We start from the raw sequence: 15,949 nt of genomic DNA on the forward strand, positions 1-15,949 counted from the left end.
AAATTGCCAGAGCATGAAGGTAACTAAGCACCCAGGGAAGATAACCCTGAATGCATACAGCTCAAAGAACAAAAGAACTCAAACCCGAACAACAAACCTAGATATAATATACACACATGATGCAAATACAGGTACCAAACTAATAAAACAAAACAGAAGCAAATGCACCCTTTCCCCCAGGACAAAGTCCAAAGGATGACCAGTACTTAGCTGAAAGCAGAGGGGGGCTCACTGCAAAAACTAAGTAACCTAGAGCACTACAGGTAGCCGACATCCCTCATCACAAAACTGCTATAGAGTCCCCAGAGCCACTAGGAATTTTAACTGCAGGAATGAGAGGCAAATTACTCTGACAATAAGGCAGCGGTTTCCAAAAAATTTTAGGCAATAGCCAACTGCACCAGATTTAAAGAATTTTGTTAAGCCCAATTTGCTAAACTGGCATTTAACTTGTACATATTAAATTTAGTAACATGTTCCTGAAAGGCAATCAATCTTCAATTTCAAGAAAACACTGGAAACTAAATCTTAACATAAAAATGCAATCAAGTGATATATTAATGTATGAAATTAAATCTACAATTATATGTAATGTCATGTAGAGCAGTGGTCATCCCAGTCCGGTCACAGCCAAAAGGTCCCAGGTTTGATTCCAGCTGCAAGGCAGGAGCTTCCAGTAACATTTCCTTTCACCAAATACCTCTGTTCATCTAACATTAAATAGATACACAAGAGTAGGCAACTACTGTAGATTCCATCCTATGGAAGGTCAGTAGTTGGCCTAGAGGGAAGTAGATTAATCCTGTTCACATCATAGGAATTCCTGTCTACACACCTGGTATTCCTGTTCACATCATAGGAAACCACAAGATAAACCATATAGTACTGTACTATAATATATTGTGCCTATGATGAACCTCCATGTCACACAGGTTAGGAAACAGTACACCAGAGGAAGAGCAGACATTTGGCATGTACCACCTGTTGCAGAGAATTTTATGGTCAATGTAGGGTGTAACAAATCCAACTACATTTACCAATTTGCAACTTGTACATTTTTTTATGAGGTGATTACATGGGCACTAATACCAGAGGCTGTGTACTGAATGCAAATTAAGATTTGAATGTGTACATAGATACTGTATATCATCTGCATAGCTAACTCATGTGTTATGAACTTGTTGAAACTTATTTGAGTAATGCATTTATTAACAATGAAAAAATGTAGACAATACTTAACCTAGAGGAATTTAACCAGTTAAGCCAATATTGATTTATTCATATACGAGAAGGTACATTGTGTTTGTGAAAGTACATAACACTGGTGTTCTTACATACAGTACTTGGAAAGTTACTAACACGCATAGCGTTTCAGAAAGGTCCTTAATCTAAAAGATAAGGCAAGATCATGTATTAATAGGTACATTGCAGTAGAATTTGAGTTCAATATAATAACTACAATATAAACTGATGGAAATGATTACACTGATGAAGTTGCATGTCTTAAGTACTAATATTGGGAGAGTGGGTAGCACAAGATACAGTGAGAGCTTAAAGCACAAAGTAGGAAACAATGAGGATAAAATTACGTTAAGTACTTTTGGGTTTTACTTTTGAATAAGGCATAGATTGGACAATTTGTTAATTCATTAGGGAGTGAGTGCCATGGACTGGGTTCTTTTATTTGCATGGAGTATTTGCACAGATTTAGTTTGTCTCTGGAGACATCAAAGATATTTATTTACTTTTGGTGTGGTGCTCATGGGTTCTATTACATCTATCAAGGAAGTTTCAGATCAGGATTAGTATTTAGGAACAAGGTTTTGTAAATGTAAATAGCACAAGAGAATGTGTGGAGTCAATGTATGTTTAGCATGTTTAGGGGGTTGTGTTGTCTGACAAAGATTATTATTAGTACCGATTGCAGATTTTTGCCAAGTGATGATGGGCTTGAGGTAATTTGCAGTGGTTGAACCCCCATGCACATATACAGTATGTAAGATATGGATAGATTAGAGTAGTATAATGAGAGGAGAGCAGAATGGAAAACATATCTGATTTTCGAGGGTATACCATAAGCTTTTGAGGTTTTTTGCCTGTGTTGTATAATAATAATAATTCAGTGTCAGGAAACAGGCAGCCAGTAAACAGGAAACAGATATACAATACATATTAGGCTTATATCGAGGTCCCCATCCCCCCCTAGGGTCGATTACTGACCCTCCCCAGGATGCAACCCCAAAAGCTGACTAACTCCTGGGTACTTATTCTGCTAGGTGGACATGGGCATGAGGTGATAGAAAATGCGCCAACCCATTTCTGAGCCGCCCAGGATTCAAACCCGGAATTCTTAATTGCGAGCAGAGAACGAACCCAATTATACTACCAGGACCCTCATGTATGTGGATGCTGTGGGACCCCTCATGTATGTGGGTGCTAAAGTTTAGTCTCTTCTCTATGTATAGGCCAAGGAACTTTCAATCATTATTGATGGTTAATGTTAACATTGTTTATCTGAAGTGGAATTGGGTTTGATAATTTACTTCAAACCAAAAATTATTGATGGTTTTGATAATACATATCTACAGTCCTTAACTCCACTTGCCTGTAACCATGTATCCACAATCCTTAAGTAATAAATGGTTCACCAGGTTCTCATATATAATCATTATTTTTGTATCATAACCCAATAGTATATAGCATGAATACAAGGACATTAAATGTCCTATAATAATTGTTAAGGACCTTCTGTATGGTTTTTGATAAGGCAAGACACAAGACTGGCCAAATACACAACAAACACATGGAATCAATGATGCAATACTGAAATGGATAAAGCAAATGAATACTAAATGGGTGATATGTTCAGGAATTTAACTATCAGTCTACCTGACTTGTAGATATCCATTGTAGTTGTTGAGAAATGTTGTTTATTTACACTAACGCCAGCAGGATCCAAGTCAGCATCAAGGTGGATATAAACACTGATCAACCACAGAAAAATTCACACCTCACATATATTAGACTTAGTAAATGATTGGATAGGTAAATTAACGATAATTATCAAGAGAAAGTGTTATTAGCGAATATATATAACTACAAAGTTTACTACGAATAGCTTTGATCAGAAGCAATAGACAGGGTAGAGGGACATATATTCCCATTACCTCTATTGATGCATCTATGGCCTCCACAGCTGTTTATCCTACACAAGTGTGACCTGCTCAGTGTCTCAGGTGTGTCCAGACGAGAACATACACAACAACATCCATAGTTACCCCACAAGCAGTTTCTTCTAGGCAAACGATGGAACAGTTAGGGGTGGGGATAGATAGCCACATACCACGCAATAATTGATATCATATAATAATTCATAATTATAAATAATAAATGTTTATTCAGGTAAAGTACATACATACAAGATGTTTTGCAAAAATTGATAGATTTATAGATAAGAGCTAGTATATACAATATGGGTGTATATATCTGCCGAAGTCTATAGACCTCATGTGCCCCTCTCTTACTCATTTTACACTCCACACTCATGAATGCCGAGTCTCAAAATTCAGTTGAGTTTTGAATTTTGAATTTTTGAATTTTGAATTTTTGAATTTGAATTTTGAGTGGAAAATAAAGTAACGGTCGTTGGCGGGACTCATCACCCACACATCCTGAGGGCCACAAATCTTGTCCCTCACACATGACCTATCTACCACCCATTTCTCAATCTCTCGTCCATAAATTTACCTGAATTTACCAAGTTACTTGTCTGGGTGATGGCATTGCCAGAGTAAGCAATGCAATATCTACACACAAGACGTACAGTAACGGGGACACAATTACCAACGTAGAGGTGGAGGTAGAGAGCGTGTAGGTGGGACTACCGGTCTAAGCCGTCAGGGTCCAACTGTCTCGGCGTCACGATACACTAATGCGCAGAAGAGCCTGCGCATGCGCAAGCTCTTCTCGCATTTTAAAATTAAAACGGCTGTATAACGTTTACAAGAGTAAATTTATTTACAAATCAATTGTTAAAAATTGAGTCCTTTGACCAAAATGTATTGCCCTAGTTAGGTAAGAAGTAATAATAAAAGCCATCATAATCTTAGGATCTAGTTTGTTGAGAAGAATTTAGGGGGAAGTTCCAACTGTCTCGGCGTCACGATACACTAATGATTGCGCATGCGCAGGGAACACTCTTCTCACATTTTAAAATTAAAACGGCTGTATACCGTTTACAGGAGTAAATTTATTTACAAATCAATTGTTAAAAATTGAGTCCTCTGACCAAAAATATATTGCACTAGTTAGGTAAGAAGTAATAATAAAATAAGAGCCCTCACAATCTGAGGACCTAGTTTGTTGAGAGGAATTTCGGGGGAACCTCGGCATCCTGGTGAGACGTGGATGGTTCTATCAGTTAGTATAGTTTATTTATTATATGACCTATACCCATCTTATGGGCGGCAGTGGAAAGGGTTAAATAGGCACATAATGGGCTCAGGTACTAAACCTAACAATTTATTTACCTAAGCAAGTTACAATCATGACGAGCTAGTTACAAACTTCAATGCACATTGTCACATCAACAATGGGTTCGATACCGACCACAAGCAGTTTCTAAATTAAGCAACTGACATATGTGGAGAGCGTGTCACAATTGATATGTTTATCGTGTACACCGTCCCCCATCCAGTGGGGGATTAGATTACAATCACTTAGTTACTACCTACAGTTAGCAAATTGGGGGGAATTTGGCTAAGATTTTTGGTAAATCATTTTGAATGAAATATTGAACAGACATTCTTGCAGATAAAGATATTTATGATGGTGACTAATTACTATATAGAAGAACTCTACATATATAAGAACATATATATATATATATATATATATATATATATATATATATATATATATATATATATATATATATATATATATATATGTGTGTGTTTTTTAACTCAAATTATTAAGTATTATACATGTGTAGCAAAGAATATTGTTAATAATATCATTATATTCCACTGTTATTCTTAAAAACTCGAAAAAAGTAGACAAAAATAATATTAAACTTATCTCATAAATTAAATGGTAAAGACTGTAGCTTCAAATTAATAAATCGCCTATATAATTTAAGACAGCCTGTAATTGATACCGCGTATATATAAGTCCAGTAGCAGAGGCTGAAGACAGTAATCAATATCAGTATATGCATATGCAGTGGTATGGGTTGAAGCCATTGATCAATATATATATCCTATACATGAGGTTATAGCCAGTGATCATTAAGACAATGCATATATCCAGTAGCAGAGGCTTCATAACCTGATCAATAAATCACTATATATATCCAGTAGCAAAAGTTGAAGATGAGAAAAACTACAGGAATTGTTATCCGCGTTAGCATAACCATCTTCTGTTCATCTGTCTCAAAGTTCATCCATTTACTTCGAACAACAAGTGGAACAGGTTTCCGAGGTAGTCCTTTCTGTCCCACTAAGATGCTGGTGGTAACGGAACTTTCAGTTGGTCGCACAGATTTTCCTCCAGACCGGTTTACTTTGCTGTCCACCATGACGTGGAATATGATGGTGAGGAACGTAATACCAATACAGAAGAGCAGCCAGACATCCACCATCTTGAAGTAGGAAGTCTTGGGTAACGAGGCTGACACCTGGCGAAATTGGTAGAGACCTGGATTACAAGTTTGAAATGTTGCAGTGTATATATACATTAGGATAGGCTAGTGTTTAGAAGAGTTTACAGAGTTTTGTAGGTATGAATGTATAAAATATATCAATATGTCGTGATATATCAATTAAACATAATGTATGATAACCTGGATAGACTGAAGGAATGGTCCAACAACTGGGAACTAGAGTTTAACCCAAATAAGTGTTAAAATATGAAAATTGGTGTAGGGAGCAGAAGTCCGGATACAACGCACAAGTTCGGAGATGAATTCCTTCAAGAATCAAGAAGACAGAAAGATATGGGGGCTGATATCAATCCAAAAATATCCTTTGAAGCCCATATCACAAGGATATCATCAATGGCGTATGCTAGGTTGGCCAACATATAAGAACTGCCTTTAGAAACATGTGTAGGGTATCATTAAGAACACTTTATACCATATGTCAGGCTAATCCTGGAGTATGCTCCTCCAGCATGGCGTCCATATCTAAAATACAAGATGAAGTTCTAGTTTAGTTCATTTATTATGCACCCCCATACCCATCTTGTGGGCGGTAGTGGAAAGGGTTACAGAGGAACATAATGGGCTCAGGGACTGAACCCCACAGCTCATTTAGCTAAGCAAATTACAATCTTGATGAGCTAGTTACAAAATTCAATACACATCGTCACATTATCAATGGGTTCGAGATCGACCACAAGTACAGTTTCTAAATTAGACAACTGACATGTGTGGAGAGCTAGACTCATGCTTATTAACAATCCAAGGTTATACTCAATTTCTCCTTTAAAGGCAGATTCTTTGGCTAACTCATCAGCTCTATCATGCATTCAGAGGCCAAAATGAGATGGAGTCCACATGAAATAGACTCTGTTACCATCATTAATAATGTTGTATTTGTGTCTAGCTTCAAACACGACCATGTTACAGTTATGTCTTACAGAGCTGATAGCAATTAAGGATGATAAAGGCACTTACAATTGATGTATCAAGTTTGGAGACTTGTACACAATTCAGTGCAAGAAGCAAGGCAAATAGTTTGGTCAAGATGAAGTTGAAGAAAATTCTCAAAGGTATGCCACCAGACTAGCCCCTGAGATGAGCGGAATGAGTTACGAGGAAAGGAACCAAACCTCACGTCACTAGAAAACAGAAGTCAGGATTGACATGATTATCAACTACAAAATTCTCAAGAGGAATTGTCAAGATAGATATAAACAAACTATTTAGCACGGATGGAACATGAACAAGGGGTCACAGGTGGAAACTTAGTACCCAAATGAGTGACAAGAGACATAATAAAGAATTTCTTCATTGTCAGGGTAAACAAATGGAATGCATTAGGCAGTAATGTGGTGGAGTCTGACTCCATACGCACCTTCAAATGTAGATATGATAGAGCCCAGGAATCTGTACACCTGATAACTAATGGTTGAGGGGGATGGGGCGACAAAGACCCGATGCTCAACCCCCGCAAATACAACTAAGTGAGTACACCTGAGAAAACACCTGCATAACACATAGGGGAGAACACCTGCACAATGGAGTACCTGGGAGAACAAGGTGGCTATGACGAGCTGGACGGTGAGAGCAGACATCATCCTGGTGTCGAAGATGACGGGTCTGAAGAAGAGGGTGACGTAGCTGACGACGAGGAGGACGAGGGTGGGGATGTAGATGGTGAGGATGGCGTAACCCGAGCGACGAGTTAGTGGCACCTTCACCTTCACCTCACTGTACATGCCAGAGCTGCCGTGGACCAGCACCACCTCCCCGACCTGTTGTAGATGCGCCAGAGGTGATGGGAGACACGGGGGAGTGTTGTAGATGGGGCCAGAGGTGATGGGAGACACGGGGGAGTGTTGTAGATGGGGCCAGAGGTGATGGGAGACACGGGGGAGTGTTGTAGATGGGGCCAGAGGTGATGGGAGAGACACGGAGCGAGGTAGGTATCACCAGAGAAGAAGGGGGACACGAATGTAGTGTTAGGGATGGAGGCAATACGTGGGAGTGAGGAACGGAGGGAATAGCCTAGTAAGAGAAATATTAAGCAGAGTGACAGCGGTGCGGGAAATATCAGTAGCATTAGTATTGCCAATTGAACTGTCATAGGTGGTGAAATGCAAAATTATTAGCTGTCATTATAATTATAACGTGTGTGGAAGTTAGATGTAATTGTTTATGTAAAATTCCCGCTGAGGCCTGGCAACAATTATAATCATTAATATTGTAAAGATAAACACATTCAACTGTTAACTATACGAGCCTTATATAAACGTTACTTTTAACTCTGTGGCGCACAAGTCAAAGATTGTATTTGTTTAAGAAATATACAAATAATTAGTTTTCAAGTCAGAGAATGTTCGTTTGGCATGTCAGAATTGGAGCTGAATTTTAATAAGGCGTTTCAGAATTAGAGTGAAAGAACGATTAGAATCCATAAAAGTTAGGGTCGAATAATAAATTAACATTAAGTTTCCCTCACCGTGGATAATGCAGATAAAAAAAAAATGAGAGATAAAACACTAGGCTTCCTTGCCCGAGTATGATACAGATAAAGATAGACATAACACTAGGCTTCATTCGCTATGGGTGACACAGACAGGCTTCCTTAACCGAGGATGATACAGATAAAAGTAGACCAGACCAGATTTTCCTGACCGAGGATGATAGAAATGAAGACATGTAATACTAGGCTTCCTTCATCATGGATGATAAAAAAGATGTAAAACAACACCCTTCAGTCCCTGTAGATAAAACATATATAGACATACAAAACAATCGGCTTCACTTTAAGATTCATAGAGCATAGATGATACAGATCGTCAGACAAAACCCCATAGGCTTCTCCCACCGTGGACGCGAAAATCAGACAAACAACAAGGCTACTCTGCTTCAATGACCTTGCATGATGACTCACCTCATACTCCAACAGAAGCTTGTTGGCGGAAATATTGACGGAGGATTTGAGTACGTCGAAGAGGAGGAAGGACTTTGTGGCGGAGGTAATCCTGAGGTGCAAATAGCACTCCTGCACATCGAAGGGGTAGAGCACGAGGTCCAGGTCACACATGTACACTGTACCGTACTTCCTCTTGGCTGTTACCGTATTCGTCTCCCCAGAAAAGATATCCACTGCAAGTGCAAGAGTCAAAGGAATAGGATGGCGATTATGAAATGCCGTCTGACGCGAAATAAGGTCAGTATCAATAAAAACAAAAATAATATAATTAATTTGCAATATATTACTATTATTTTAGATGACTACCACATACTCATTCGCTGGATGAGTATGTTGTAGACAATAAACGATAGCGGGTTCCGGTGGCATCAGTCAAATCAACAGACGCTTATCATCCATACGTAAATACTGAACCATGATACGTGATTGTATCCCATTTTCAAGTATCAGCATACAGTGTAATTTATAATTAACACGATTAATAAATTATGCCTGATAAACAACTATGACGTAAATAAATGTCGGACTGTAAAAGTAATAGCAAAATAATCGTGATTCGCTATCAAATAATTTACTAAATATAAATGTTGTAATCACGAGAGCCTAATTATTCTGGTCTATTTAGGACAAATTACCTAATTAATCAATCCTGTTAAATAAGCTATCTACACTCATAAATCGTATTTAAGACTAAATGTTTCAACAAGTATTATAGAAATCATAGATATATGATAATTATGCATACGAATATGATCAAATTAATGCCCGAAACACTATGCGTATTAGTGGCTTTAGATATTGTATGTACTAGCTCTATCTATAAATCCAACATTACGTTTGTTGTAACATTATGTATGTACTTTTCCTGAATAAAAAAAATAATTTAATTAATTTAATAATCAATTAAATGATCCTTGGCAACTGACCAGCTGGGCAGCGAATGTTAATTGCTCAGTTTCAACCCAGCCACCGTGAGGGTATGACGCTGTCTTGTGTTCCAGTTCATCAAAACAAAGTTTTCATCTCTGTTGTATCACATCCAACCCACACAATGCTGTGGCCATTATCAAGAAGTGTGAAGCCTACAAGAGTGGCCAAGGTAATAGGCAAAGTAATCATAAGTATGATATTGCACTTGGAAGAGATATGAGGACAGGTTAATACAAGGGTTATAGGAAGTGGCATATTGTCTCACAATTCAGCTCCTCGTAAATGGGTAGTACTTATAACAACTGTCAGGTAGAAAGTACAAAAGGAACCGTTAGACCCAAAATGTTCAAATTTTGTCTTACTGACGTAGCCTAAATGGCATGCTAAGAAAATGGAAAAATAAATGTAGAATCTAACCTAACCTGTCCAAGCTGTCCTAGGTCTAATATAGTACATATATGTGCTCTACTAGGTCTATGAATGTTTCAAGTTTAGTTTTTGGCTAACTTTTTCATGCCCTCTCCAAAATTAAAAGTACAAAGCGTGAACACTGTTGGCTGCAACAATCCAATTTTGTACATTTGACTAAATATTTCCTATAAGTACTACCAGTATCATTTTAGAAGGATGGGGGTTGTAGAATTAAATCAGTATTAGCATGTCCCTTAAGTATGTTTGATCCTCTCTAAACACAAATTAGTAAGAGAGTGCTGTTCTATATGAATATGAGAATAGCATCATATTAACAAAGTCTCGATTTTGTGTGTATTCTAGAGACATGTACTCGGGCCGCACGATTCATGCCATGCTTTCGGAGCTCCTCTGCTGCAGTGCCCAGGTAAGTGGCATTTTGTTATGTAACTCAGTAGTGCAGGCAGACTCAACACAGCCTGATAAGTAGATATGACAGCCTTAGGGTACAGGAAACTTTTCACGAGCTGATTGGCAAGCCGGACTCAGGTTGGAGCTTAATCCCCGTAGGTACAGATATGTGCTCGCTCGCGATCTCTGAAATAAACTTCAGCTGATACCCAATGGACATAATATCCAACAGTAACGCCAATTCAACGCCATTGAAATTAGCGTTGATTGAACGTTGAACCAACATCACTCTTGGCTATTGTGCTTTCCTGGCAGCTGAACACAAACGTGAGTTTGTGTTCAGTGGTAGTTAAGATGTTAAGTGGTAGTTATATACAGTTTCGAAATTCCCGTAGCTGTGATGAAGTGCAAACAGAACAAGATGAATAACACATTCATGAACTGAATGTGTGCAGTGTGGCGGCAAAATTTAAATATCGCCTCATTGCCCAGAGCAGTATAAATTAAGTTTCATGCATTATTTTGTGGTTACTTGCTTTTTTCTCTCAGATACAATTATGACAATAAAAGAAGAAATGCTTATGAAATGTCTCGGATATTCTGCGGGACAATTTGGTGTAGCATTTTAGATATAATCGCAAAATAGTCGTCCAAGCTTGGCGCATTTTGATAATTACATATTGCATTGCAGATCTCTACCCGTCCAAACTCACTCGCATGATAAACCTGACATTGAGCTGGACCCAGGTATTTTAGGTTCTGTTGGCGCATATTTGTATTTGAAGAACTTGGTTGAAGCATTTATAGCAACCGGGGCCGGTCGGTCGAGCGGACAACACGCTGGTCTTGTGATCCTGTGGTCCTGGGTTCGATCCCAGGCGCCGGCGAGAAACAATGGGCAGAGTTTCTTTCACCCTATGCTCCTGTTACCTAGCAGTAAAATAGGTACCTGGGTGTTAGTCAGCTGTCACGGGCTGCTTCCTGGGGGTGGAGGCCTGGTCGAGGACCGAGCCGCGGGGACACTAAAAGCCCCGAAATCATCTCAAGATAACCTCAAGAAGAAGATAACCCGTCCTCGACTCAAGTCCATTACATCCAGCGGTCGACCCCACAGACGCACTCATAAATTTTTACATGCTGTTCATTCAAAAGGGGAATTTTCTCAAATATAAATTAATATTATAATATTTTTATTAGCATATTGCACATATATAGGCATAGGTTAGGTTAGGTGTTTAGGTTCTGTTGGCGATTATTTGTATTTGTAGTACGTGGGTGAAGCATTCATAGCGTTGTGGTTCAAACAAAATTCGTCAGTGAAGCACTTGTTCCGGAAGTGTTCGAACGTCAACAGTTGTGAGTCGTGTATAAACTGTTTTTCATTCATAAACAGTGGGTTTGGCGGGTGCATGGAATCACTTTTGGGTCTTTGTTTATTTGTACCTCAGTCTTTTTAATCAGTCTATTGAGAGGTACTGTATTCAAGGCTTTGCTTAAGTCTAGGTACATAAAACACATAATATCAGAATTCATCCTACAATCTTCATAAAAAAAATGGTGGAAAATAAAAATAAAATTGTTAAACACTAGTGGCCCTTAGTGGAAGCAATATTGTGAATCCTTTATTAATCTTTATTATTAAAGATGCATATGAATACCTTTTGCGATTATCGATTCAAAAAATTTGATGATAGAAAATTAGACTGGTTAAACGCAAGAGAATTATCCCACTAAACTGTCGGCTCCTCGTTCGCTAATCTTTCACGATTCTGGTACTATATTTTAGTCAAAATAAATGTGTGTGAGAAGTGCTCACGGCTCGTATTTACCTTCTAATCTTTCTCTCGTCCTGGAAACCTGTTGTGAAGAATACCAACAGTGAAAAAGAGGTGGATGGTACTGTGTGTCAACTTACCCTCAGCAGGAGCAGCTGGATCCCTGCTAATTGCATTACCGTAGCGGTCCACCAGCATGGTGGTGTCTGTGTCCATCAGTGTGTGTTGGTTACCGTTGGTGTTGACAAAACTCACTTGTGGAGACCACAGTTTGTGCATAGTGTCGTCTGGTAGAATGTTAAGCGTGTTGTTCACCTTCAAGTTCTGGTACTTCAGCCTGTTGTCAACCCATGTTAACGCCAATACGTAAGACAAGTCCATGACCATGTCCATGGTCCTCACAGATAAGAAATCTACATCTATGGTAAGTATTATGGGCAAGCTTTTATCTTCCCTTCCGCCAGCACGAGGCGGCAGATGGCTCTGATATTCCTCTGGAAAAGCCACTAGATTGCAGTGAAGTTCATCAGTGTTGTCGCGGCAGTCGTACTTGAGGTCGCAGCGTTTGTGGAGAGGAATACAGGTGGCGTCATCACAGGTAAAGTCATCATATGAACAGGGCGACAGTAAGAGGAGACGGCGGCCGCCATGCTTCTGGTCACACACGGGTTGGTGCAGCTTCCACCATCGTCGACCCATAGGGTAGTCAGGGAAAAATTCCTCCATCTCAGCAATTGTTGTGTTGGTGACGTGATTAATCCAGGTCCATATTCCGTTTACTTTCTGAATGAGGTAAGCACCGTAGCCAATAAAAACTATTTCACTTACATTATACTGAAAAGGAGCAAAGAAAAAATTTCGCAGTTCATTTTCACATGTCCCAAGAAAAGAGAACCTTTGCTGCTCATTGATAGAACAGACAGCGCATTTTAAGTTTGATGGACAATCAATATCGGATACCCCCCATTCAATTGCTGCTGCACAATTTTCATACTGTAAACCGTTTGGTTCCTGTGGCCCCCAGCCGACCGTTTTCATATCCACGGGATTTTTACCTATCTTCCACACTCCTTCTTCATCTATGTCGTTGATAGCAAGCCAATAGTCACTGTCGCAAGTACGTAAGTCATATGAGGAGTTCTTTGCTACCGTCATAGCAGTCATCGCCTCCGTTTTGTTTTTGGGCAGCAGAGAGCCGAGAGCCAGGCAGAGATAGTCCGCCACCGGGTAAGGACTCCATTCAAACCAAAAATATGCTGGACCAGCATCTCCGCTACAAAGTTTTGTCAGGGACAGATTATAACTGGTGACGTTTTGGAGTTTCCAGCCGCCTTCCCACGACACATAGTTACCCTGTGGGTCACTCTGACAGTCTGCTATACTCCGCACCTCTTCCGGACTCAGCGGCCTGTCCCACACGTTCACCTGACGGAAGGCAAAGAATATTTTGCATTAGATATTTACAGTCATAGATATATCCAGCCATTGTATACTCTGTGTTAGTTACAAAATGTATATTATGTGAAATATCTCACTGCTGTAAGAGTTTTAGGTCCTGTGAGGATTATTCAATCCTGTTATGGGCAGAGTTCTCTATTTTACTACTAGTTGATTCGTATTGAATTGAGTAAATACAAGGTGTCTCGGACACATGAACTGATTTATGGAAAAATATGTATTACATGTTCCTTAGTGGAGAATTGGCACGGCTCGGTACCTTCACACAAAGGTATGATATAAATAGCATAAAATACAATAAATGAAATACAAATATTAATAGGAAAGTATTATTATTAATCACCTTGAAGAGGAGAAACCAAATTTTATTATATGCAAAACTCTAGGTTAAAAATGAAGATTGAGATTTTGTTTACATTCACCAAACAAATTGAAAATAGCTAAGGTTACACATACTGTATATAACTCATTCTTTCTCACTGATTAATGTCAAATGCCAGAATGGCTTCCATACTATAAAAATATTGTTTATCTCTAAACCGGAGAATACATAAATTTTCAAAACAATATAAATCTACTTAATAGATCAAATAATCACGAAAACAATGGTTATTCCAAACATAAATAGAGAAAAGTATAGGAAGAAGATACAGATCTCAAGAGTAATCATGTTATGAACCCACCTGCGTTAGATCTCCACTGAAGCTCCGACGAGCCACATAACCCTGACCCAGACGAGCCTTCACCCCAGACACAGTGCGGACGATATCATATTTCTGGTGGTTGTTGAGGCTTCCGTCCACGTACGTGCTGATCAGGTGCTGAGTGTGGTCGTACGTGAAACATAGGTGGTGCCACCTGCACAGGATATTAGTTATAAGTACAAGACGTCATTTTTAAAATTACATTTTTTAATAAATAAAAAAAAATTAAAACTTTTTTCATCAGATGGATGACAAAGTTAATCCCAGAAATTGAAGTGATCCCTTATGAAAACAATTTACGTTCAATTGAAGGAGTGGGTAGGGAGGGTACATAGTTAAGGTTTATATTTGGATATAGGGGTATGAATAAAGTTTTGGGTATACAACACAAAATAGAACTCGAAATAGTGGATGTTAACAGGATAAGTTTGGATTCAGAAAAGGCCTGGCTAAGTATTGATTTGGAAACAGGGTTGGGAAATTATGGTATAAATTATGGGGGTAACTTATTAATAGAGGAAAGTTCGATGGATTATCCAAAGCGTAGGTTAGACATATATATGAATGAGTATGGATGGGTATGAATTCAATTTCTTTCTTCATTTTGCACCCCATACCCATCCCGTGGGTGGTGGTGGAAAGGGTTACAGAGGCACATAATGGGTTCAGAAACTGTACCCCATAGTTCGTTTAACTAAGTGACAATCTCTTGAAGCTAGTTACACAATGGTTAATGTACATAATACATGTCCAATTCATACACATGTATGAATTGAAACTATTTCGTATGGGCTTATGTCAGAGCCTGCCTGGATAGTCAACATCAACGAGGTCTTAGGCATGGCCGTGCTAGCTTTGATAGTCAACATGCACGATGACATTTGTCTATAGATGAGTCGCCCAGGATAGTTGACACCCATGTGGTCTTTGTCCATAGTTGTGATAGCCAGCGTGGTCTGTGTCCATAGTTGAAATACCCAGCGTGGTCTGTGTCCATAGCTGAAATACCCAGCGTGGTCTGTGTCCATAGCTGAGATAGCTTGGAGTGCCCTGGAGCGAAAGGTTCTCATCACCCCTTTAATATATTACAGTTTTAACGCTAACTAATATCTTATTGAGATTCAAATTGTGCTTAATTTTGACTGCTTGCTAAAGAACAGGAGTAATATAACTTCTTGAAGAGACTCACTTGAATACCCAGAGCTTCTTTTTGAGAATCTGGAAGTTCCAGTTCATAGCGATGACTGGTCTCACCCTCTCCACCCAAATGTCTGCCAGGAGGAAAGTGTAAATGTAACTGTTATTCCATGACTAAGTTGCACATGACTAAGTTGCTCATGTCGCATCAATATCAGCCACCACTTCTCCATCATGGGTGAATTATATGCCAGAAATCCGATTCAGACACAAAATTTCATAACAAAACCAGTAAAGTAAAGATTTCAAGAATTTCTCAAAACTATAACTGCAGCATTTGCAGTTACACACAGGAGTGAGTCTCTTTATTTGCTTTGTTTTCAACGCCTCAAAATATTCACCTCCTTCAAGTTGGCCCATCTCGTCTTCACCATGCACGAGGGCGAAGAACGTTGCCCAGCCG

The 15,949-nt window shown here is 39.0% G+C and overlaps 4 protein-coding genes across 8 annotated transcripts in view; 1 reads left to right on the forward strand and 3 right to left on the reverse strand.

Moving 5' to 3' along the window:
• The window catches only part of LOC123746086 (uncharacterized), a 35,094-nt gene extending 31,145 nt beyond the window's left edge, over positions 1 to 3,949 (reverse strand). For 2 of the 5 annotated variants that reach the window (XR_011224971.1, XM_045727339.2), the window contains exon 1: positions 3,844 to 3,949. Coding sequence is in view for 1 of the 5 variants with exons in the window: in XM_045727337.2 (XP_045583293.1) it covers positions 2,890 to 2,908 (19 nt within the window). In the remaining 4 variants the exon portion in view is untranslated. Of the gene's footprint in view, positions 1 to 2,889; positions 2,985 to 3,167; positions 3,299 to 3,747 lie in introns of those variants that run through there. The other 3 variants (XM_045727342.2, XM_069314125.1, XM_045727337.2) reach the window with 3 other exon arrangements.
• A 1,014-nt stretch (positions 3,950 to 4,963) lies between these two features.
• Positions 4,964 to 7,672, reverse strand: LOC123745978 (glutamate-gated chloride channel alpha-like). The gene is made up of 2 exons (XM_045727084.2): positions 7,249 to 7,672; positions 4,964 to 5,677 (listed from the first exon to the last, which is right to left on the reverse strand). The coding sequence occupies exons 1-2, from the start codon at positions 7,438 to 7,440 to the stop codon at positions 5,333 to 5,335; spliced, it is 537 nt and encodes a 178-aa protein (XP_045583040.1). The 5' UTR covers positions 7,441 to 7,672; the 3' UTR covers positions 4,964 to 5,332.
• Positions 7,673 to 9,636: 1,964 nt separating this feature from the next.
• The window catches only part of LOC123746084 (uncharacterized), a 74,102-nt gene continuing 67,789 nt past the window's right edge, over positions 9,637 to 15,949 (forward strand). Inside the window, exons 1-2 of the mRNA XM_045727335.2 lie at positions 9,637 to 9,759; positions 10,365 to 10,428. Of these exons, the coding sequence (XP_045583291.2) occupies positions 10,391 to 10,428 (38 nt within the window). The 5' untranslated portion in view covers positions 9,637 to 9,759; positions 10,365 to 10,390. The remainder of the gene's footprint in view (positions 9,760 to 10,364; positions 10,429 to 15,949) is intronic.
• LOC138357468 (uncharacterized) lies at positions 11,668 to 13,653 on the reverse strand. Its single transcript, XM_069314323.1, has one exon. The coding sequence runs from the start codon at positions 13,349 to 13,351 to the stop codon at positions 12,245 to 12,247; it is 1,107 nt and encodes a 368-aa protein (XP_069170424.1). The 5' UTR covers positions 13,352 to 13,653; the 3' UTR covers positions 11,668 to 12,244.

Source organism: Procambarus clarkii, chromosome 78 (assembly GCF_040958095.1).
Source record: "Procambarus clarkii isolate CNS0578487 chromosome 78, FALCON_Pclarkii_2.0, whole genome shotgun sequence".
NCBI lineage: Eukaryota > Metazoa > Arthropoda > Malacostraca > Decapoda > Cambaridae > Procambarus > Procambarus clarkii.